General features: G+C 42.9%; 1 protein-coding gene across 2 annotated transcripts; it reads left to right on the forward strand.

The window, feature by feature from the left end:
- The first annotated feature begins 2,885 nt into the window (after positions 1-2,885).
- enc1 (ectodermal-neural cortex 1) lies at positions 2,886-17,935 on the forward strand. Of its 2 annotated transcripts, XR_011785116.2 has the most exons (4): positions 2,886-3,132; positions 10,275-12,089; positions 13,636-13,714; positions 15,204-17,935. XR_011785116.2 is itself a non-coding variant. In XM_071912051.2 (3 exons), exon 2 carries the CDS (start codon positions 10,281-10,283, stop codon positions 12,054-12,056), a length of 1,776 nt encoding a protein of 591 aa, XP_071768152.1. In that variant the 5' UTR covers positions 2,886-3,132; positions 10,275-10,280; the 3' UTR covers positions 12,057-12,089; positions 15,204-17,935. The 2 variants fall into 2 exon arrangements, 1 of the variants encoding a protein (XP_071768152.1); XM_071912051.2 differs by lacking the exon at positions 13,636-13,714.
- The last annotated feature ends 5,806 nt before the right edge of the window (positions 17,936-23,741 follow it).

The raw sequence follows: 23,741 nt of genomic DNA on the forward strand, positions 1-23,741 counted from the left end.
TGAAAATGGTGAAATCTGAGGTGAAAAGAATGAAAAATCAGGTGAAATGTGTCAGACTTCAGCTGAACAGGTCGGGATGATGAGTGCTGTAGTGCTGGAGGGGAGTGACAGATATTGATTTAGTGAGATCAGCAATCATATTGAAAATCTTGTTTTCTTCAATCAAGTTGGAGAGCTATGCAGACCTGGCCACAGCTGGACTATAATGAGTAAATCCATCTTTCTACACTAATCGGTGCACTTTTAGCCTAGCGGCCTAGTGACACCCTCAAAAACAACAAAGGGAGGAAAGGAGTGGAGCTCATCAGTTGAGCCACTGATTGATTTATCACAATTTATCACAAAGTATCACAATTCTGTCTTGTCATCAGATCTAAACGTATCCCATTTTTGTTTAATTGACTAGCCCACCTTTCTTTGATTCACATGGAACAAGGTGTCATGAAAACTAGGATGGTGATGCCTCATTTAAAGGGATGCATTGTAAGATTTAAGCCTGTTTTAAGTGAACACTAGGGAATCTACAGTAGCTTGTGATTTGTAATAGTTTGTAATTATTGGGTGTGGTGGGAGTTAATACTGATTAGATATAGTCATCATCATCATCATCATCATCATCATCATCATCATCATCATTATCATCATCATTTTAGTGAGCTGACTTTATTTGAATCATTTTCTAGAAAAGTACTCTGTATAATACAGTACTTTTAGCTCCAGCCTAATAGACTCCAGACTCTAACAAGGTTAGTCCTGTACCATTTTGTCCACTAGGTGGCTCTGATGTCATGTACATGAAGGATTTGCTGCCATAGTGATTGCTCTATACATACAGTATTACTCTATATATCACTACAGTAAAGTTATTGACCGGGTAAATCAACAATTTGGAAATTCAAGCCACTGCCTGTTTTACAATGTTTCAACAGGGGGCAGACAAAAGATTTTTGTTTGTTCAGAATTTGAATGACAGACTATGTTAATAGGGAGTTTAGCAGCCGCTTGGAACAGAAGTGCTACTGGCATGTAGGCAAACATCTGCTAGTGACAACAACAAACACAAACACCACCACCACTACTACCATCATCACAACAACAACAACAATTAAATAGGCTTAATAAACCTAATAAATAAAACGAAGCTACAATAAAGTGAAGACTTGCGCTGCTGTCCTCATGAAGAGCAGCTGAAAAGAAACAAGACCACATGCGAGTATGTAGCAGGAAAATAAATGAATTACACTACAGCCTGGAAAGCCCACAAAGAGTTCAGCAGGAGCCAAGCACATGATCAAAAAGGACAACAGATATGGCTGTCTCATAAAGACCCACTCAGCAAAATACAGAGACCATATTGGACTGACAACACCAGCAACAACTACCGACTTGTGGTATTCAGCAGTGAGTTTATAGTAACCTTATCACACTTTATGGTATTTTCTATCTCCTATGGTATCACTACAGTTTTAGGGTAGGGTGGGATATATTATATGGGCTATAGTTTGTAGTTTTACTGTGACATTTGTACAGTATGCTTCTAAAATGTATTGTAGGATTAGTTCTCTTCTTAGGGTAACAATTTCATTAAAGTGAAATGTGAGCAATAACAAGTTTAGAAAAAAAATTAAGAAGATACTGTTTGCTACTCATATTTCCTCAGGCATGTTGTTTCAAAGTTTAGCAGCCCTGATCACAATTGCTAAATCAGGTCTTGTCTTGACTTTGGAGCAGTTGAATACTTTGTCTGCGGATCTAACAGTAAAGCTTCTGTACACAGAAAGTCAAAGGCTCCACAATGCAAGCTGGGTCCATGCTCTTTATTGCTTTAAAATCAATCAGGTAAAGTTGGATAACTCTGAATCTAATGAAGAATCCAACAAGGCTTTGTGAACTCAATGTTACTTGATTGTGGTTATGGTGTTGGTGGGTGGATGGGAGGTCTCCGTCCTCTATACTGTAGCAAATGGTCAGAGGTAAAGCAAACAGATGCACAACAACATTTAGTTGCACTTGCACTGATCGCTTGCACATTAAATTGGGTCATTGCTGCTGAGAATAAGACAAACAGAGAGCAGGCTACTGAGGATAACTAATGACAACAATCCAGCATGACAATAATGAAACAAATAAAATGCATAGAGACTTATTGCAGGCAGATTGCATGCAGGTTTGAAGTCAATATGCAAGTGCATCACTAGCTATTCACATTCACACAGAGCTGCAGAAATGTGTCCAGACATGCAAATAAGCATTGTAATAAAGCATTGTGGATCACATTTACATATAGAAAACATCTCTACCTGCATGCAGAGGCTATGCAATGATGCTTAGGGCTATTTTCTGTCCTTCAGTTTCACTTGTGTCCAAACCCAGTGACAAGTTTGACTTTTTCACACCTTCAGTGCAGTAGTACCCAAACTGGGGTCCGGGGACTCCCAGGGGTCCCAGAGAGAGGGTCCCAAAATTGATGAATAGTTTAATTTGACTAATTCGCACAATGAGAAAACATGTAAGAAAGACTACTCTGATATTAGGTTCCCACTGTTATCTCTCCAACTGGTGCAACTCTAAACTAAATTATAGCAATATCTTGTCAGGTGGCGGGAGGGGGGGTCTAGGACAAAATGTCATCAAGCGGGGGGGGGGGGGGGGGTCCGTGGTCTATCTACTTGGGGGTCTTTGCCATGAAGAAGTTTGAGAACCCTTGCTTTAGCGGACCAACTATTGCCTCCATACCACTCTGCATACCCCTCCCACTTCATTTCCTACACGAGGCGACGGTCCTCCCCCTTCTCACTGTAAACACACCCATTGATTTGACCGAGGGAAGACGGGGAGCGCAGGAAGGGGCCGGCAGAGAGGAGCAGCGCCGCGGGAGGGACATTTCTCTACATCTCGGTCAACCGTCCGTGCTGAGCCGTGAATTATCTCATCCAGCATTTGTAGAAACCCCAGTGTAAGGGCCGTTATCCGACGAAAAGAGCGTTAATCCTGACTGAGTATCCTCTAGCATTTCGGACATAACCAAGGAGTTACACTCCCGAGCGCAGGGTTTGCATCGTGGCTCTTTCAGAAGTGGCATGTTCGAGGGATAAAGCGGGCAGAATTGAACTCCTACTTTCACCCAAAGAGGTATGACACATGGAATTGACAATATCACATTAGTATTATGTCATTATTAATATATAGCGCTACTAACAAGCTATTGGATCCTTTTCTTGTGCCTGATTACAGTAAACTCCGGGTTATAGCAGAGAAAGAGCACTAGCCTATTCACAAATGTTGTCTCATTTAGAAAACACATGCAGGCTAGTAGCTAAGAAAGACTTCTATCGATATTCACTGATTATCTCATCATCATGTTGATCTGATCATTTACATGTAAGCAGCACATTCCTGTTCGTTTTTAAAAGGCATGCCTGTCCTTTCACGGTGCATTTGTAACGTGTCTTCTGCTTGCACATCACCAAATGCACCGGGGTTTAAATGGATTAAAGGGGGCATCAGGTGTGCCAGGTCCTTGCTTACATCCTTGCTGATGTGTCATTAATGTTGCTAATTTGATAAACAACAAATCCTCAGTGGCAGGGCTTTGGTCTGTAACACAATTAACCTCGCCCGTAGAGATGTTGACAGCTGGCTTGGGACTGTGAGCGTGAATCTGTTACATTACAATTAAGATTGATACAATTTGAAGACCGGTTCAGACTGGACATCTATGTTGTCTGGAGTCTTCTCTCTGTTTCCTAGTAGCAGATGTGTATGACCGGCCCATATAGCTCGGTGTTTACTTTTGAAAGTCTCCCCCTCCCATCTCTCTTCCTGTATCCATGGTCAACTGTGAACACCTGGCAATGATTTTAAACAGATTCCAAGCAGCCAGTCGTCAGACGCAGTCCAGAGGCCGCGTGTGCCTTTTCATGTGTGTTTTATGAGCGTGGCATGTATGTGTCTGCGCCCCTGCATCTGTTTTCTGTGAGCGGATCATGAGAATGACAACTCTCACAGCCACCCAGCCCCTCCGACACTGTAGGCATCCGCGTGTTGCTCTCGGGGCACTTTGTGCTGATATTTACTGTAGCAGACAACAGCCTGAGAAATCAAACGGAGACCGAGGAACAAGTTCACCTCCCATTATGAGCACAGATTATTGGCCAGAATAACATTGGTTGGTTCATATTCTGCTGAAATCAGAGACTTTTTAATTTATTATGTGTGTACAGTATGTGTACTACTACTACTATCTACTATTACTACTACTAGTAGTACGACTACTATTACTACTACTATTACTACTACTACTACTACTACTACTACTACTAATAATAATAATAATAAAGATAATAAATCACTTTACTTAACAAAGGTGCAATGTGCTGTGAACAAAACAAGCATTGCAACAAATAACTCAATAAGATTATGTCATGGCGAGAATGAATAACAACACTATAAGCTTGAAGTTCCACTCAGTAGTACAGCGACCTCTAAGCACTCCATCAAACTGAAGGCAAAGGGACAGTGGATACTCTAGTTCATCTCTCAGCAAAAATCAGAAACCATAGTGGAATCCCAAGAAACAAATTAACCACATATTGCATACTGTGAGCAACAGGTTATCAGACCACATAGACAGTGAACAAAGTGGTGATGTGATCAAGGCAGTGCTAAGGTCAAGTAGAACTAGAACAGAACATTCACCGGCATCCATATCTAAAAAAAAACAACATAATTTCTAACTCTGAGACCACCCAGTCAGATAGCTAGGCAAAAGATAATACAGAGTTCTCCATGAACAACTATTGAGGATAGGTGAGATAGTATGCAAATATGTATGAGAAGGCAAATTTACATTTAAATTACAAATGTGTATCAACAGACGAACACGGGACGTTTGGGGCCCCAGGGCATGTTGGTAATCCAGGCATTATTCCCTCATATCTAAGTGGAAAAATATCAGGTTTACCGCTCTTCCGTTTTTGTTCAGCTTTCCTGCACTTGCTCTTAATTGCATGGGTGAACTCATTCAACCATGGAAAAAGTTTTGCCAGTTTGTTTCTTTTTATTCTAAAATTCAAAACTTAATTTAGATAAGCCATTGATGTTCTCCATTAGATTCTTAAGTAGACATTCTATAATAGATGTAAAACAAAGCTAATGAAAAACATTTTTAAATTTACTTCCAGTGATAGAATTAATTGTATCAGACAGTATGTAATTTAATGAGATCTTAGTAGGACAGAAACAAGGAATGTTACAAACCATAGGAAGATGATTAGAGACAGTTAAGCCAAAAATTGTGACAAGATCAAGTGTTTGAGTTGATGAGCTTGTCTTTTAATGAATTGTGTAAGATTAAAGAATTTAATTAAATTTGAAATTCTTGACTCAGTATATTATTTGGACAACAGACAAAAGTATTGGTATCTCCAAGAACAATTATCAATCCGTTTTCAAGATGAGATAAAAGCTCTTTGAAATCAGAGAGGAAATTGTTTTGTTTTGGAGGTTGATATACAGAAAGAATAGATTGTTCAGAGAGCTGCAACAACAGCTACATTTCCATCGTTTTAGTATTACTGCCATTACTGACATAGCAGTGCTTTTTTCTTATTATTCTTGTTCGTTTTCCCATTTTGGGGGGTAAACATAACCGCAAGCCGAACGCTACCACATCATTTGAAATAATCATAATTGTTGATTTGCTCTCAATGTTTCTGCTGTGCCGTCCTCCACTGAGGTTCTTTGTGCATCAGCAAACTAGCAAAATACCTCTGGACTAATTGGAGCGGAGCAGCCAATCAGCTGCTCTGCTTCAAATCAGGAGAGTAGTTTGATCGATTGTTTAATTGCAGGAAGTCTGAATCGATGATCAGTTGTAATAGATCAGGTTCTGTCTTGGGTAGATATTGGCTTTGACCCAAATGGTGAGGGAGAATGTGCTTCAAATAAGGGAAGGCTAATTACTGCCGTATGCAAAAACTTAGCGTGCAGATTTCTCCAGTTTACCGTCTGATTTATTAACACCACTTATGCAAGTCAAGTCAGTCGCACTTTTCCAATTAGAATACCCGAGGTGCAATATAAGTACGGCATGTCTACTAGGTGGAACATGCACAGGTGAGAGAGCAGACTGTGTTACCCCCCACTAGCTGCCACCGTCCGCTGGAATTACTCCTGCTGGACTGAGGTTCCAGTTAGATTTCTTATTTCATCAAGTAGTGATAAATAATATCAATATTATTATTGTTTTAATAATTAATATGACTTGGAGAGGGGGGGCAGTCCAGCTTGGCGGTCGGCACAGATTATCCTGTAGTGTGACCGGGTTCAAGATTGCCGACTCTGTACCTTTGGCCCAACAACATTTTTTGATGCTCCAGAATTGGTGTTAAAATTGTCTAGTGTGACCTAGGCTTTATTTGTTGTCCTTGTTGCCTGATGTGCCTTTGAACAAATAACACAGCAGCCAGGGTTTCTCAGGGTGAGAAGCATTGGTGTAGAATCTAGATAGTTCATAATGCCAGTTTATTACTGGTCAATAATATAGTGAATATAGTGAGCAGAATGGGAGAGCTCAGTACACAATATGTAGGTACTGGGAAGTAAACTAAAGGACAAAATGAAATGGCACCTTTACTTCTTTACTTCCTTGATGCATTTCCTGTTGAAACAGGATGTTGGGGCGGGACATAATTCAGTGAAGGATCATTCAAAAGTCTAAATGGTCCAATGGAATATGAGTCAGGGAGAGAAAGGCAGTTTTATTTTATTGGATGGGAGAGGTGCGGAGGGTCGGGATTGTTAAAAAATCTGATGGTTTTATTGGTTAGAAATTTATATTTACACCTACTAGTGCAGCATGAGGTCACCATTAAAGATACTGTGTTTTCCAGGTAGTAAAAGTAATAGGAGTTCATTTCATGTGGACTTAAGTCAAGCTGTTTGTTTCAGTCAGCTGACCATTCAAGTCATAGAAATGTCAGTCAAACAGCTGCTTTAACTGCACAACAAACAAGATAAATAAAAACTCTACTCTAAGCTCTATAGCTCGATGCCCACCTCATCATTTTTTCTGGCACCATCTGACAGGAGGGCAGCTTCCTCCCCCACAATATTCAACTAACTACTCTATCTAGAAATGCGTTGTAAATGCACTCATGTGTAGGCCTACTGCAAACTGAAAACACAGATACATGTTTATTAATTGATTCTTGTATATAGGGCTGCGCTGTCGCGCGTGAAAATAGGCCAGCTGCGCAAAAAAACAATTGTCGCGCTCTGAACAGCAGCACTGCTGTGTGACTATATGAAACAGGCTCAGTGGAGCAGCTTTCATTGATTACAATGAGTAGCATAACCTTGTGGCTCTCTGCGAGCAGCCATGTTGTGTTGGGTGCAGCAGCCACCTAATGAGCATACGGTGTATGCCTGCGTATCAGATAGACTACACTAGTGGTGAGAAGTGTGTTTCATCTGGCCATTAAATATCACATGCAATTAGGCTACAGGTGAAATTGACACGTTTTGATTTAGTAACGAGAGTAGAGAGTGATCTATTTCAATAATCTCCATTTTTGCGCCCTACCATTGCTACTCCTCAAAATAATTTGCTAATTGCTAATTGTTTGATAAATTGTATTTAAAAGCTGTAAGAATTCACCAGAGAATGTAGGATAACTGCAGGAGACTCCTCAATAAGACATAGTTTTAGTCACTATTAAAATGTTTCACAAACTGTTTAATAACTTTTTTTTTTCCCAACCAAATTATTTGAATATGTTCATTCTTTTGCTTTTTTTTTGTTTTAGGGAAATGAAAATAGAATGAAAACATGAAATTTAGGCAATGAAATAGGCTAACAGGACATACTTGAAATGGACGCAATTCTTTTGAAACAGCGGTCACATAAATATTTTCTCATCTATGCAGCTCACATAAGAATCAATAGGTTATCTCCCCCTTCTGCTATCTCTGTCACCCGGCTACTTTCAGCTCCACAGCTTCGGCTCTACTGGTGGAGGCTTGGGCTGGAATGCATGGCAAGTAGTTTAAATACATTATGTTCATACACGGCTACAGTTTATGTCATTCCCATGAATGACAGCCACACAAAAACAGCGAGCCTGGGAGTCTGGACTTTTGAGAGTAGAAACAGTACAGGAAGTGGCTCGATTTCCAGATACACTGGAAGTTAAAATGAGAATAAATTAAATCAATACAAATAAAAGACTTGCTTACATGTAACATAAAGAAGACCAAAGACCTAGACCTAAATGATCAGGGTTATTATTGAGCTCTTGAGCCAAAGGTTTGTGCTACACTGCCACCCACCTTCAGGGGCCTCATTGGACTTGCACTTGATCTTGCAGTAAATCTACCAGGGCACAGTTTGATGGTCTAATCCTTTACCCGAAGAGAACATTGTGAGGATCTTTTGGAGCAGCTGATGCAATTGATTCATGTCTGTGATGCTATGGATGTTGGACCACAAAAAGGGGAAATGGGGAGAAATGGGAGTTGTTCTCTTTGAACGGGCTGTGCTGCCTGGTTTTTGGCAGGAATCATAGTTGGCACCTGGGATCTTTGAAACTCTAAATAGGAGGGATAAGGGAAGTCTGTAAATTTGGTTGAGGAAGCTGACAGCTCTGGATGTAGGTCAGGGAGGCACTCAGTATCTCTGGACATAGAGTGCAACAGGCACCTGACATCTCTAGGAAATGGCTGGAGGAATGTGGGAGGAGAATGCATCTCTCAAGAAAAGGAAGAGGGGAGCTGTGGTTCTCTGGAGGGAGAGTGGAGTACATTCTGTGCATTTCTCAGGGGTTTAAAAAGGGCCCTGATCTCTCTTTCTTCTCTCTTTTGTTGGAGAGGTCTGCAGAGGGACCCTGACTTGTAAGTTGTGGCATCTCTAAAAGAGGGGGATCAGTTCCTCTCAGAGTTGGAAGTGGAAAAGCCTCCTGCTCTCTGTGAGAAGACAATTGTTATCTTCTTGACCTTCACAGCTTCCAGTCTTATGTTGTTTTGACTCTCTCTCTAAATATCTCTACCTCTTGGGAAGGAGTTCAATGCCCTCTCCGAACAAATGCATATCATTCATCATATGAATATGAACATCGTTGTGGAGAGCTGTGCGCAGGGAGAAGGAGGACAAGGCTTATCAGTGGCAGAAAGAGGGCTTGAAGGATCGACAGCGTTAGTGGTGGGAAGAGACTGGAGGAATAGGGATCTTCAGTGAGTGTAGAAGGAGGTTGTGTTAAGATGGAAGATACGCTCTTTTAATACGCTTATTACGCTAATGGTCTCATCTCTCTGCTTAAGCTCTCTCTTGACAGCAGCAAGCTCTCTCATCATATCATCCTTGAAAGCTTCCATCCTCTTAACGAAGAAAAAAAACTCATTAATATGATGCAAGCCTCTCAGCTCTTCTCACAACTGTTTTAAAGAGAATTTCAAATTGTTCTTCAACTGGCAGACCTGGTCCAACTGGATGTGAATCCTTTTTTCTTGTTTAACTGGCTAGGTATACCATTATTGATTGCAGAAAGTGTTAGAGTTGACCTTGAGGGGGTAAATGGGACTGTTTCCTAGATCATATATTTAGTGAAGCCTTTTCAGACTGCCCTCTCAGCAGGTCTAACTAGTGCTTTATTTTTATAGAAGTCCTCAAAAACCTTTAAGGTTGATTATTTACCTTGAGACTGTACCATTGACATGCAGCGGTATTCCAGTTTTATTACTGTTCCTATAAATGTAAATTTATCTAATAGCAGCACATTCAGTATAACAGTAAACATATTATACACCAAGAGTCTAAATTTTCTAAAAAGCTAAATAACAACTGACACTGACCAGATTTAATGAGTTTACTTTTAAATTCTATTCATTTTGTAAAAAAGTGGAAAAATTAAAATAATCAAATTAAAGAAATTGTATACTTACCTGCCTTTTTTCCTTCTCTTCATTGGTCTTGGTTGAATGTCTAAGTGATCAGAAATCCTTTATGAGGGGAAGATGGTCTTTGTTCTCCTTCACTACAAAAATTATTCAATTCAATTCAATCAAGATTTGTTGATATTCTTGAAATCTTAAGTAACCAGTAGTAGAATACAAAACATCCCACACTGTAAATCCTATCGTAATTTCCTTTCAAAGCTGCAAAATTTCTCGGGAGTAAGAATGGTCAGCAAAAACATTGTAGAACTCTGTCAAACTGATATTATTTTTATAATATGGAATATAGCTAAGAGAGATTTTCCTTGTCTGTTCTTTTTCAGGATTCAATGAAAATGTCCGTGTGCGTCCATGAGAACCGGAAATCACGTGCCAGCACTGGCTCTATGAACATCTACCTGTTCCACAAGTCCTCTTATGCCGACAGTGTCCTCATGCACCTCAACTCGCTGCGGCAACAAAGACTTTTCACAGATGTCCTGCTTCATGCTGGTAGCCGTTCCTTCCCCTGCCATCGTGCTGTGCTGGCTGCCTGCAGCCGCTACTTTGAGGCCATGTTCAGTGGTGGCCTCAGGGAGAGCCAGGCCAGCGAGGTTGACTTCCGCGACTCCATCCACCCAGAGGTCTTAGAGCTACTGCTGGATTATGCGTACTCTTCACGTGTGGTCATCAATGAGGAGAACGCAGAGTCGCTACTGGAGGCCGGGGACATGCTGGAGTTCCAGGACATCCGGGATGCCTGCGCTGAATTTCTAGAGAGGAACCTCCACCCATCTAACTGCCTTGGCATGCTGTTGCTGTCTGACGCTCACCAGTGTACCAAGCTGTCAGAGCTCTCCTGGGGCATGTGCCTCAGCAACTTTCCTGCTATTTGCAAGACAGAGGACTTCCTCCAACTCCCCAAAGACATGGTGGTGCAGCTTCTGTCCCATGAGGAGCTGGAGACAGAAGACGAGAGACTGGTTTATGAAGCTGCCCTCAACTGGGTCAACTACGACCTGGAAAGGAGGCACTGCCACCTGCCAGAGCTGCTGAGAACGGTCCGGCTGGCCCTGCTGCCCGCCATATTCCTCATGGAGAATGTCTCCACAGAAGAGCTGATCAATGCCCAGGCCAAGAGCAAGGAGCTGGTCGATGAGGCCATCCGCTGCAAGCTGAAGATCTTGCAGAATGACGGTGTGGTTAACAGCCCCTGTGCTCGACCGAGAAAAACCAGCCATGCCCTCTTTCTGCTGGGAGGGCAGACCTTCATGTGTGACAAGCTGTACCTGGTGGACCAGAAGGCCAAAGAGATCATCCCCAAGGCGGACATCCCAAGCCCCAGGAAGGAGTTCAGCGCCTGCGCCATCGGCTGTAAGGTCTACATCACAGGTGGGAGAGGCTCAGAGAATGGTGTGTCCAAAGACGTATGGGTCTACGACACTGTCCATGAGGAATGGTCCAAGGCAGCACCCATGCTCATTGCCAGGTTTGGTCATGGCTCTGCTGAGCTGAAACACTGCCTGTACGTGGTAGGAGGTCACACAGCAGCAACTGGCTGCCTCCCAGCCTCTCCCTCCGTGTCCCTCAAACAGGTGGAGCAGTTTGACCCAGTGGCCAACAAGTGGACCATGGTGGCTCCTCTGAGAGAGGGTGTGAGTAATGCCGCCGTGGTCAGTGTCAAGCTCAAGCTCTTTGCCTTTGGAGGAACCAGCGTCACCCATGACAAGCTGCCGAAGGTGCAGTGCTACGACCCACAGGAAAACCGATGGACTGTGCCTGCATCCTGCCCACAGCCCTGGCGCTACACGGCTGCTGCTGTGCTGGGAAACCAGATCTTCGTTATGGGCGGCGATACCGAGTTCTCGGCGTGCTCAGCTTATAAGTTTAGCAGTGAGAGCTACCAGTGGACTAAAGTGGGCGATGTTACGGCCAAGCGCATGAGCTGCCAGGCTGTGGCGTCGGGGAACAAACTGTATGTGGTGGGTGGTTACTTTGGCACGCAGCGGTGTAAGACTCTGGACTGCTATGACCCCACACTGGATGCTTGGAACAGCATCACCACTGTGCCATACTCCCTCATTCCCACCGCTTTCGTCAGCACCTGGAAACATCTCCCTGCCTGAGCCCCACGCCCTCCGTCCACCCCTTTCCATGAGGTAAGGCGAATCTGCGCTGCTACCCTCTCATGTCTGTTTCCCTCTCTCAGGGGGATAAAAGGAATGTATAATATATGAATTTTACAGTTAGACAAAGCACTTACTGGGCTTCACAGAGAAGGAAAGGATTCTTAGAAGAGAGTAATTTAATTGTATGCTCAGTATTGATAGAGTAATCTATCTATCTATCTATTGATCTATCTATCCATCTATCTATCTATATTATTTATGTGTTTATTTATTTATTTATATATTATTATATATATATTTGTATATGTGTTTGTTGGCTCTCTCTGGATGTCTGGTTCTCAGTGATATATATTTATATACATAGGGGAGCAGAATTTGTTATGTCTGGCTGATACTGACAAGATGGCATGGGTTTTCTCAGGGGAAGAGAGGACAAAGATCTGGTGGAGGGGGAGGGAGGGTGGACTGGTAGGGGAGCTGATAGGGGATTGTGTGTGTTGGTTAAGTGAGTTATGAGGCTGTGGGGCTGGGCCGAAGGACAGAGAGGGTAATTGAAGCAGAATAGAATACGTTTATTGTTCCTGTGGGGGAAATCTTTCTAAGAGGGAAAGGAGTTGGCCAATTAGACAAGCCACACACCAGCAGGCTACAACATCCCGATGAGGCTAATCCACTCTCAATCGCCTCTCTTTGATGAGGTTATGGTCTTGCGCTGGGTGAGAGAGAGGCAGCCAGCAACCCATGCAGTGTGGGAGGCCACTGATCATCAGTTACAGTCCGGTGTGACTGGGAAGAGATGGCAGCGGGAGAAGTAAGGAGCGAGAGTTGTAGGGCCATAGAGCATCCACCCTCCCCCGACTCCCCACACACACACACATATCATCCTTGATAGTAGTGGTGCCTGCCCTGAAAGTGAAAATATACTGTTAGACTGTGCAGTCTCCCCCACCTCCATCTCCTTGGCCTCATTCTAACCCTGCTCTCCTTCTCTGATGATAAACAGGCCAGACGTATGTGGAGCATGGGTAGTCAGTCGGCAAACCTGATCATTCTGCACACTGCAGGCTGTAGGGTCACAATCCTACTCTCTTTGAGACTCACATCACAGCACAAACACACAAACACACACGCACACTAACCCTAAACCCACGCCCCCACACACATACCAACACAGGCAGTCCTTTTCATTTATCTGTGTTTGTTGAAATGGCTGCCTGCTCTACGAGAGAGAGGGAGAGAGAGAGAGAGAGAGAGACAGAGAGAGAGGGAGAGAAGAAGAACGACTGCCCAGCTGTCCAGCACAGTACAGTCTCCCATTTGATAATGCCGGGGAGCAGCTCAGACCAGCTTCACCGCTGCGATACTCTGATGCTCCTCCACTCTCCAGGATGAAATACTTTTTGACTTATAATTCCCTTTCTCTTCCGTGACTCATCTCTGAAAGGGAGAGACTAGAGTGAGGGCTTTAACTATCTCTAAGCCAAGGCAACACAGTGTTCAGTGAAGTCTATAATCCTGCCACTAATTTAATACAGAGTTTGTTTTCTGTGTGCCTGCCTGTCATGGTAACTGACAGCCTACTCGCTGAACACGGTGAAAAGAAGAGATGTGGAGGAATGGAAAGGAAGGCTGTTCAGGGATAAAAGGGGTAGGAGGTACAGTATGTTACACCTAACAGAGGGAGACGGTAGTTGGGAGAAAAAAAGTTCTCTCTCACATTTTCTCTTTCTAATTTTTCCCAGGGGAACTATTCTAACTAGCCTAAAAATCCTCCTGTTCATGTCACACGTCTTTTCTAACAAGTGCATAACAAGTGCATGATGCATAGAGCAGAATTAATTCATGCATACACTTTTTTTCAATCAATGACTATGTTTACCAGCTGCCTGGTAATCTGTGAATCGGACTAATTGAACCGCCATTCCAAATGAACCAGCCTCTACAAACACTTTGGACTCGAGTAACTTGATCAACTTCATCTGGGTTGAAATTTCCATCTGTTTGACCTGGTTCCTCTTTTGCAAATGTGTTCCACGACCTTTAGCCCAAAAGCTCTATGTAAATGGCTGATGCATACATTTCATCCATGCACCAGGCGGCAATGTGTGTAGCTAAATGGTTTGCAGTTAAAAGAATGAAAAAATGAGCATATGATATATGTGCAGTACGGACAATTTTGATCTCTTTTTGCAATGTGTGGTGGAAAGCCTGCTGCTCAATACCCATTTACCCTCTGCACTCCACTCCAATGTTCAGACTACTTTTGATTGGGTTTGACTAGATAATAAATTCATGGTAACTATGTAACTGTATTTAATAATTCACAGTAATGCTAGACGGATCCAAACTGGAATCCAAAGTGTAGTTAGTTTTCTGGATTTTGATTTATTCATGAGAAATGATCACTGCAACCTCAAGGCAGATCGAGGCTTTGTCAGTAACAAGACATTTCTCTTCAAGCCAGAATGCTAATGGCTCTTCACGGAGGCTGAGTCGACTATGTGCTGGAAAACGATCTTTGGGGGTTGGTTATTCACTCATCATGCGTATGTCCTCCAGCCACAACAGCCAGTGGAAAGCCCACCTCCCCCACTGGGCCATATAGGGAGAGGGAGAAAATGTCTAAAATGGATATTAGATTCACATTACACATAGAGGGCCTGCCAAGCCTGTAAACATCTGTGGTGTAAAGATAAGTATAGATTGAGTAAAAGCTTTAAAAAACGGAAAGGTCAAAATGAAATTCCTTGCAGGAGTCAAAAGCAGTCAGATGTGAAAAATGAAGCAGGCTGGGGGAAAGATAAAAAGCTGTACAAAGGCCAAACTGTGTTGAGGAAATAGAGTAAGTGGATAACGTTTACAAAATCCATTAGTCTAATGGGAGATACCTTTGGCACAGGGGAACAGGTGGAAACCATGGGGATTGTAAATAGATTAGCTTGGGAGGCTGTTGAGGAGTTTTGTGCCTGAACCTTTGATTCTCCAGATGTGTTTTATTTTCTCTTTTAGGCTGCTTTTGTACTTGGAATAATTAATGAGTCTCAGGGAAAAAGTCACCTCTAAACTGTTGAGCGTCGTTTGCTTTCAGGTGTTCACATACATCTTATTAGCTTGTCTAATAAGTTGCTCTTTTCTCTTCCTCAGATTTCCCTGTTTTGCATCATCCACTGGATTCCAACTGTGAAGAAGAACACATTTTCTTCCTCCAAAAAGAGAAACTGAACAATGATGTACAGGCACCTGCATTCATTTTGATGTTGCAAATACGCGGACATTTGAAACGTACAACCATCTTGTTCGTGAAAGGACGCTTTAACTAGAATGATGTCATCTCTCATTTGTGAGAAGGAAGCTGGGACAAAGCTCATGCAAACAAACCAAACAAACTGCTGCTTGTTGTGTGAGATACAAACTCCAACCTAGTGTACAATTTGGCATATCAAGCTTGTGCTTTTCAGGCTGCCATGTAAGTACCGCAAACATATCAGCCATTCGCACACCCTGCATCTTTCCCATTTAATCATGACCGGTATTGATGTTTTTCACTATGATAAAAAAGAAGAAAAAATGACCCTCTTCACAGAGACTGTAATGTATAGCATGAAGGATGTACTATTTAGACGGAGGGAGGGAGAATGCAATGATCAGTGTGCTAAGGAACAGAGACCAGCTCTAGTTGTCTGAATCCAGCTGATCCATACATGGCACAATGAAGGAGCAAATCTCCCCTCTCTATCCTCCACTAAGCTCCTCTGTTTGACCCCCCCACTGTATCTTTTTTTTGGGAGGGATTCTCTTACCCTACCTAAATCAAGGAGAAAAGAAGATAGATGGACATGCTCCTAATATTGCTAATATTTCTGACATGGTGGCGGTCTCCTCTTACGAAGGCTTTGGCGGTTTGCTGTCACTACACAAGCCATGAGGTCTTGATGACCGGCACCAGCTGAGGCCGAGCAGGATGGAGGCTGGTGTGCGGCGAGGGTAGAGGTGCTTCAGGGTCACGACTTTACATGTTTGGTGTTTTGCAGCTACGCGTTACCGCCTGTCGAGCGCCGGTTACCTTACCCGCTGCACATGTGGGCAGCGTTCACACTTTGGATTTCAAATGCTTCAGAAAGGACACTGTCACACACTCAGCTGTACGCTAAATGCTGTAAAAGACCGGCTGTGCTTCTGTTATTCCGATAAAAGCAGCAGCTCTCTTGCTGAGTCATAGCCTTTTTAAAGCATGTCCGCGCATAGTAACTCAGTATAATTGGCATGAACCTCTCTGTGGTCATAGAAATCTTGTCACCTTAACCTGAACTGAGAATTAATGAGTTTCCTTTTTTAAAACTTGCTGCAATGTACTTTCCTTAGTCTTAATTTATATGACAATGGTTACTTTGTTTATGTTAATATGTTTAATCCTATTTATTGTTTCTCTGCCTGCATTCATATAAGTGAATGTCTGTTTGGGGTATATCATGCATGGCCAGGTGTTGTGTTTTATTCGATCTCAGTCGGGCTGCATTTTGCACACTTCAGCCTTTCCCAAGAGGAACTTGTTCTTTTTTAAAGGGATGGAGGTACACCGAATCTCCCGGCCATGTTGTCTGTGAGGTTTTTAGGTGAGGTCAGAGTGTGGATGGATGAGGAAGAATGGTTCAGATTACCCATGGTGCAAGCAGTTAGGCCAGAGGGTCGCTGCCCAAATAAGAAGACTGAATGGGGTAAAGAAATACCTGATTGAACTCCAACCAGGGTGCAAAGCTGCCTTAAATCAGCCTATTAGGCCCAGTCCAAACTATAACAACAATAAACCATGTATGAACCATACATAAGGAGGCTGTTGGAATGGTGTGTATTAGTGCAGAGTGGCTGAGGCGTGCCGCCCTGACCCAGTAACTATCAGGGCCATCACCATGAAAGTACACAGAGTAACCCCGACCTGGTAAAGAATGTGACCGTCTGTGCAGCTGTCCTCGGGACAGCTGGAAGACTCTGTCACATGTGCTTAGCTGGCTCCTTAGGGTGTCACCCTGCACCCACCCCAAAAGTCTTCTTAGTCCTCTTCACCATTAGGTTGAGAAAGATGATGAGTTGAATCCAGTAAGCTGTGCATTGATAAGGGCAGACACCGCAGTGCTTTTCACCATAGTGTCACTGATGCACAAAAAAAAAGAAAAACATTGCAAGTTCCTAAAGACCAAAAAAAAAAAAGAATGTCTTAAATACTTGCGTCTTAAATACTTGGTACCTCTCATCAATGTTTTTGTCTATATGTCTGTCTAGGTGACCAGAGCATTGACATTTTACAACTGAACATTAATGAAATCATTGAGTTTCAGTGTAAGAGCTATAATTTTGGTGGAATATATTTTGAATTTTTCCCTTCCATGAATTAAATTGCCAATCCTTAAAAACCCTGAAGATTCATGTTCAATTGTCCAACCTTACAAAAGCAAAGAGCAATTTTAGGACTTCTATGGAGACCTTGTTGGCTCTGTGATGTCGACCTCAAACCACCGTTCACAGAACACTGAACCTCTGGCCCCACCAATCAGATAAGAGGGTTTCTTCCTCACAGAACACAAGTTGCCCTGGCAACAACGAGTAATGAATGCCCCTTCAATTTGCACCTAATTGCCGAGTGGCATTTCCCATTGCTACTCTTGCCCTCTTCCTAGCCTCGTTTTATCCGGGATCCAGCTGGCTCACATTGGAGCGCAGTCCAGATCGGATCTGCTTCACATAATGATGTAAATTCAGACAGGAAACACTGTCAATGTGCATTGGTTTCATATTTTTTGTCATGTAAAAGTTTTATTTTATTTCTATTTTTTAATGGCATTATTTTGTACATGTGATTTTTTTCACAATGTGAAATTCATGGCTAATAAACATAAGAGTTTTTTCCTCTTGACTGTAAAGCAGTGTCTCTGTCTTCACTATTTGGTTCACTGACTAATCTGGTTGGAAACAATGTTGTCGTCTACATTTAAGAGGGAAAGTATATCTAACTCATTTCAACACAGCGTGGGTTCCTCCCTCATTACTGCATGCTTCACATATTTAGGCAGCTTTAGGGTGAATATAGCAACTAAAGTGTCCTGAGGTATTTAAGCCAGTATATCATGCATACAGCTTTTGTTCTGTGGAGGAGGGACTGAAATCATCTTATCTATGCCTCTGGCTTCTAAGCTTTCTGCACAAGAACAGGCAAAAACACAGCCAGATACTTTCCCTTTCTCTGTCAAGTCACCTTGGCAACCGCAACCTTTATCTGCAAACTGTGGGGGCTGAAGGAGAACATGAAATCTTAAAAAGCGCCCCTTTCTATTCTCCTCCTCTCTCTCCCTCCCCGCTCACTTCCTACGCCCCCTCTCGCACTTTTCATCAGTGAAATGCATTGCAAAGCTGCCTGCCAATTGTGGACTCCCCTGTGTTTGACGATCCCTGGTTTCTAACAAGTCGAACATCCCATTAGTGAGTGACTGCAGAGCACACCGCCAGTCGCCGCATTCCTCAGGCTCTGAGGAGTCCGGCTCTGTTCATTGTTTACATTCTTCCCCCTGAAACGACTCCTGATCGGTGACAGGAGGTTGAGAAACACCAGTTTTACTGGCTCCTGACCCTCAAGCTAGACAAACAAAATACACCCATACACTCATGGGGGAAGGGGGAACAAACAAGCATTCTATTTACTGTAGTTTAAATGCAGCCATAAACTGATTAAAACCTTATCTTCACTATTCCAGGACACCTCAGTCAGAAAAACATTTTTAGTATTCCCTGAGTAGAAATGATGAATAGCAAAAAGAAAAAATAACGTTAGACATCGGAGGTGAAATGTGGTTTCTCTGTGTGAGGGAGGCCCTTCAGTGCCCTTATGTGATCCAACATTCCCTCATTAATCAAGACGGGAAGTTGAATTTCCTGTCCACCAGGAAATAGGTCTTATTCCGCCAAAACACACTGCTGATGGCTCAACTGCTCAGCACCATGAATCCTCAGGGTGCTGTAACCTTATGCTGAGTTTGGTTGAACAGAGTCAAATCAAGTATTTTATGTGAGCAGTCTGTACAGTATGTGCCCACAAATGACAAAAACAGTGTACCTTCATGTCACTGTCGCCTGGCAACACGTATAGCAGCCCTGATTCAGCCATGCATATTTACACACACACAGACACACAGACACATATACACACACACACTGTGGTATACCACCCGTTGTTGGTATCTTATCATCATGACAAGATGCCTTTCAAAGATGTTTTCCAAGACAATTTTAGTACTTTTGTAACTGCCAGAAATCTAGTTAGGCCTAACATCTAGACATATAAACTATACTAAGCATTAGCTGGTGCAAAACTTGCTATGTTGTCTACTAAGATTAAGTACAAATTACTAAAACTACTCAAGTATTATAATAAACGCATAATATGGAGGTAGAAATACTGCAAACCTACAGATAGCTGCTTAATTTCTTAATATCAGATACACAAATTAAGTATGCCCCAACCATTATGTAAGTTATCTTAAGTTAGAAAATATACAGTACAGCTTAGTCTCAGCTTAGCTTTCTTGAGAGAAATATAAGCTGAGGCATTATTGTTACTTATGTTGATTGTACAATTCTAAAACAAAATATAACTAAAATGGTCAGAAAATTGCCTGAATGTTTTGTCTTTAGGGTCATGCAGATCCAAAACCCCTTTGGTGATTTGGGTGACTTTTGTCATAGGTGGGTGAAGGTGCAGGTAGGTGGATAATGTCTTGCGATGCCTGGTAAGCTCCTTTGCCTTCATCCATCTACTAAAAATACAAAAATATTCATACCTGGGGTGATTGGGTGGGTTAGTAAAAAAAAGTGTTCCAGGGCAGGGTGGCCCTGGCCAGTTGATTGCCTGAGGTTTGTGCTATGGATCGCCACTGCACACAGACACACACACACACACACACACACACACACACACAATGTGATCCTGCATGTCAGAGACAATTTGAGATGAGAGAGCCATCCTTTGAGCTGTGCTCGCTCTTACCTCTGTGTTACATCAGCATTCAGAGACACAGCTGAAGGAGACCAGTCATCTTCAGGCTCGGGGACCAATGTGTCGATGTCAGAAAATACCATTTTTTAACAGAGACTTTCAGACTGAGCCTGGGTCATTTATCATTTGAATTGTTTAGCACAATTGGCAAACTGAGCAAGTTTGAAAAAAGAATGAGAAATGTTAAGCTGCTAACACTTCACATGACCTGTTTATCACACATTCAGAACACTTATATATACCAGCGTTACTCACTCCATAAAATGACACACTGTTCAACTTACAAATGAGTTACATGAACACTTGTTGAAAGACGACATGCAAATTAGCTCAGTATTCATGAATGTGTAATGTAACGGTTATGAACTTCTCGTTCAGGTGTTCTGTGTTAAATGTTAAATGTGTTAAAGGTCCCATATCGCGTAAAACAGGATTTGCCTTGCCTCTTTGATTATAAAGGAGTTGGATGTGCTATCTAAACATGGTGAAAGTATCAAAACGCACGGTCGCCAAACAAATCCACACAATCTATATTAGAAAACCAAGCCTCTAAACGAACCGTTTGGACTTCCGTAACTTTGTGGCGTCACAAAGGTTCACTCATTAACATTTCTGGAAGAAATAATAGTTTAACAAAGTGTTTTTTTCAAAGCGGTTGAGCGGTTGTCATTGTTTATTACCGGAGAGTTTTCCCTACCTGTAGTAAGGGCTGGGCGATGCTCAGATCTTGACCACACAAGATTTTCAAAACCCGCTCTTATCGGATTCCCCACAGTGTGCTGTACAATACAGAGAGATGAGAGAGAATGTGTTGGAGTTTTTGTTGCTGTTTGTCTATAGCAGCCTAGTTCCAATTACGATTATATATTTTTTGTATTTACTCTATATGAGCCCTTTCTTGCTATGACTGACACATCTTCATTAGTCCCCTGTGCATCTTCCTCAGCACACCCCACCCCCCAGCATTATCGTGCAATGGCTGAATGAAAATGGATGAGAGGTAATTAAGTCTGAGGAGGTCTGTTCAGATGCACAATGGCTCCTCTCTTCTTTCTTTCTTATTTTGCCTCAGCCTTTCTCCCTCGCTCCTCTCCGCTCATTCCTTCACCCTCGTCCTTGTATAATCCCACTGACCCGGCCCTTAACATCTGTGGCCGTCCAGGGAAAGATCCTCCGCTGATTGGGTTTGCTTTTCCAGTCACAAACTGATTTACTCCTTGAACATCACCTCAAGTGATTTCCAATCAAATGAGGACGGTTAGTAAAGCGCTGTAATTAATAGAACGCCGGGGAGCAACAAATACGTGTCCGACCTTGACTACCTGCCTCCCCACTGCTTTGTGAAGATCTCCAAAGCCTTTTAAAGCTGTGCGAAGTGATTCGAGGCAGGATAATGCATCACAGAGCTCTAATGATCTGTTTACTCTCTCAATGTGTGACGTGACGGGAGTGCGAAAGTGACAGGAGGGAGAGCCAGGAAGAGGGAAACGAGCGGAAACAGAGCCTGCGCCACCACGGTTGTGCTTATCTGTGTCAGAGTTGAAACACCTTACTTCTGGAAAAAAATAAAATAAAATGCATCCGGATCCTTCCTAATCCTCCTCTGCTGCGTCCCAGACACTTCATGCTGCTTCAAAGACGCAGACTTTACGTGAGCTGAAAACAATTTAGTGGCACTGAATGCAATGCTGACATGGACACAGGGAGATAAAAGCCCCTTGATACAGTTTGATGGTTTTGGATTGGGAGGAGAAGTTGCGCTTCACCGAGGTCGAAGGTCACGTCTAGTTTTATTTCCCCCTGATACTGGCATTTCGATTAGTACGCGGATACTTACATCTTTTACCATTAACCAAATGGTCATCATGAAATCAGAGTTTAGAAACTAATTTATCATGATTAGAATTCAGTCATCAACTCCATAATGGAGACCCTGATCTCCATTAGATACAGATCTGCAGTATCTAGGTCAAAACAGCACCCACAGTATCTGACCTAAAGTAGAATTTACAAGTAAAGCCTTTACAACAAGGTTTTATCTTCTGTAAAGCATGAAACTCCGTGTCTCATGCAGATAAGAAGACTGATAGGTTCTGTTACCCAGCTGGCTCACTACCTGCATGTTGCAACTGTTTTCAAAACCTGGTCTCATTTTTCTGACAGCTGCAGATTTATGAGCCTTTCTGCTGCTTGTATCCAAACACCACATCGCCCTTTGAATGCGGTGCAGCTTTATCAGACTCTTTCATGTTGATAAAATGTGTTTAGGGTCATTAGTACATAATTATTAACTGCTTAAGTAGGCTTTTAAGGCCACTTAGCTTACCTCAGCGATCTCGGGCTTATCGCGCCGCTGAAAAGCAGAGAGAGATGAAACGGCACGGCTTCATAAGGTGGATGTAATAACAGTTTGGGGTGAGTCACTGCAGGCGGTGTGCTCATAACATTGTTTACGCTCGCTTTGAAATCGGGGCTGTTGGGTCTTTTAATCAGCGTGGCTCAAAGGCATCTGCCCTGCAATTTCTTCTGTTATATGGATTTTCACTGGGGTGTGGTTTGAGGTTGGATAAGGAGAGGGAGAGGTGGAGGAGGGGTTGATGGGGCTAGACTCACTTCGCTTTAAAGCAGCATAGTTTGGGTAAAGTCTGTTAAACAGTAAACATTATTCTCCCCTTGAGGTGAGTGGGAACCCAAAACAATCAGCTGCCTTCAGCCTTCTAATTATGGATGGGAATTCACCAGTGAGGTGGCGGGTGTAAGTGTGCCTCCGCATTGTTATCAGCTCCTTTCATTCCCTGTCAGCTGCCCTTTTCAAACAGACAACAGAGGGAATTAGTATGAGGAACCAGCGGGCATGATGTCAGTACTGACCTATATCATTCTAGCATCTCATTGACAGGACTTATGCTTTTAGAAATGCTTAAAAATAAAGTGGGTCAACTTCTAATTCTCATTCTAGAGAGTTACAATCCCTCGCAAGTTTACAGCACATCACAGAAACTCTGGATAGAGATGATCAAAACTCTTCAACGGCTCATCAGCCTCGACTGACCCTCCCTCAGCCTGTGAAACTACCTGTCAGATAAAGGTCAGCGCTGCTCCCACTCCGTCAGGCGCGCTCGGCACAAACAAGAACTCCAGGCAAAGACCTGAATCTGCAAACCAAAACAACCGCACAGAGGAGAAAAAACAAAACAAAACAAACACACAAAAAAATACAGCTGAAGGAAAGCCCAGTGTTTACTGAGGCACGCTCACAATGAGGCTGATTAATGAATGTGTGCTGATGTGAGGTAGCCTAGCCGCAGCTAATGAATGAGCGCGAGGGGTGTGAAGAACTCCGCAATTTCTCAGGAATTTTCATAAGCACTTGGAAGTCAGACTGCGGTTTGAAGTTGCATTTCCCACTCTCTTTCATCAATTAAGAGAGCCCCCCTTAATTAAACAGCGAGCTTGCAGATGGAGCCGGAGGTGAGGTCGGGACAGCGGTGGGTGCGGGGGGGGGGAGTAGGAGGTTTGGGGGGGGGTATCAGGCCACGGCGGGGAGTGTTGTGGGGAGGAAGCCCACTGAGTTTGTAATTAGCAGAGTAATGCAGGGCGTCCAACAGCTGGTTAGGATTTTGAGTGTTTTATCCTTTGCC

This window comes from Centroberyx gerrardi, chromosome 2 (assembly GCF_048128805.1).
Source record: "Centroberyx gerrardi isolate f3 chromosome 2, fCenGer3.hap1.cur.20231027, whole genome shotgun sequence".
In the NCBI taxonomy this organism is placed as follows: domain Eukaryota; kingdom Metazoa; phylum Chordata; class Actinopteri; order Beryciformes; family Berycidae; genus Centroberyx; species Centroberyx gerrardi.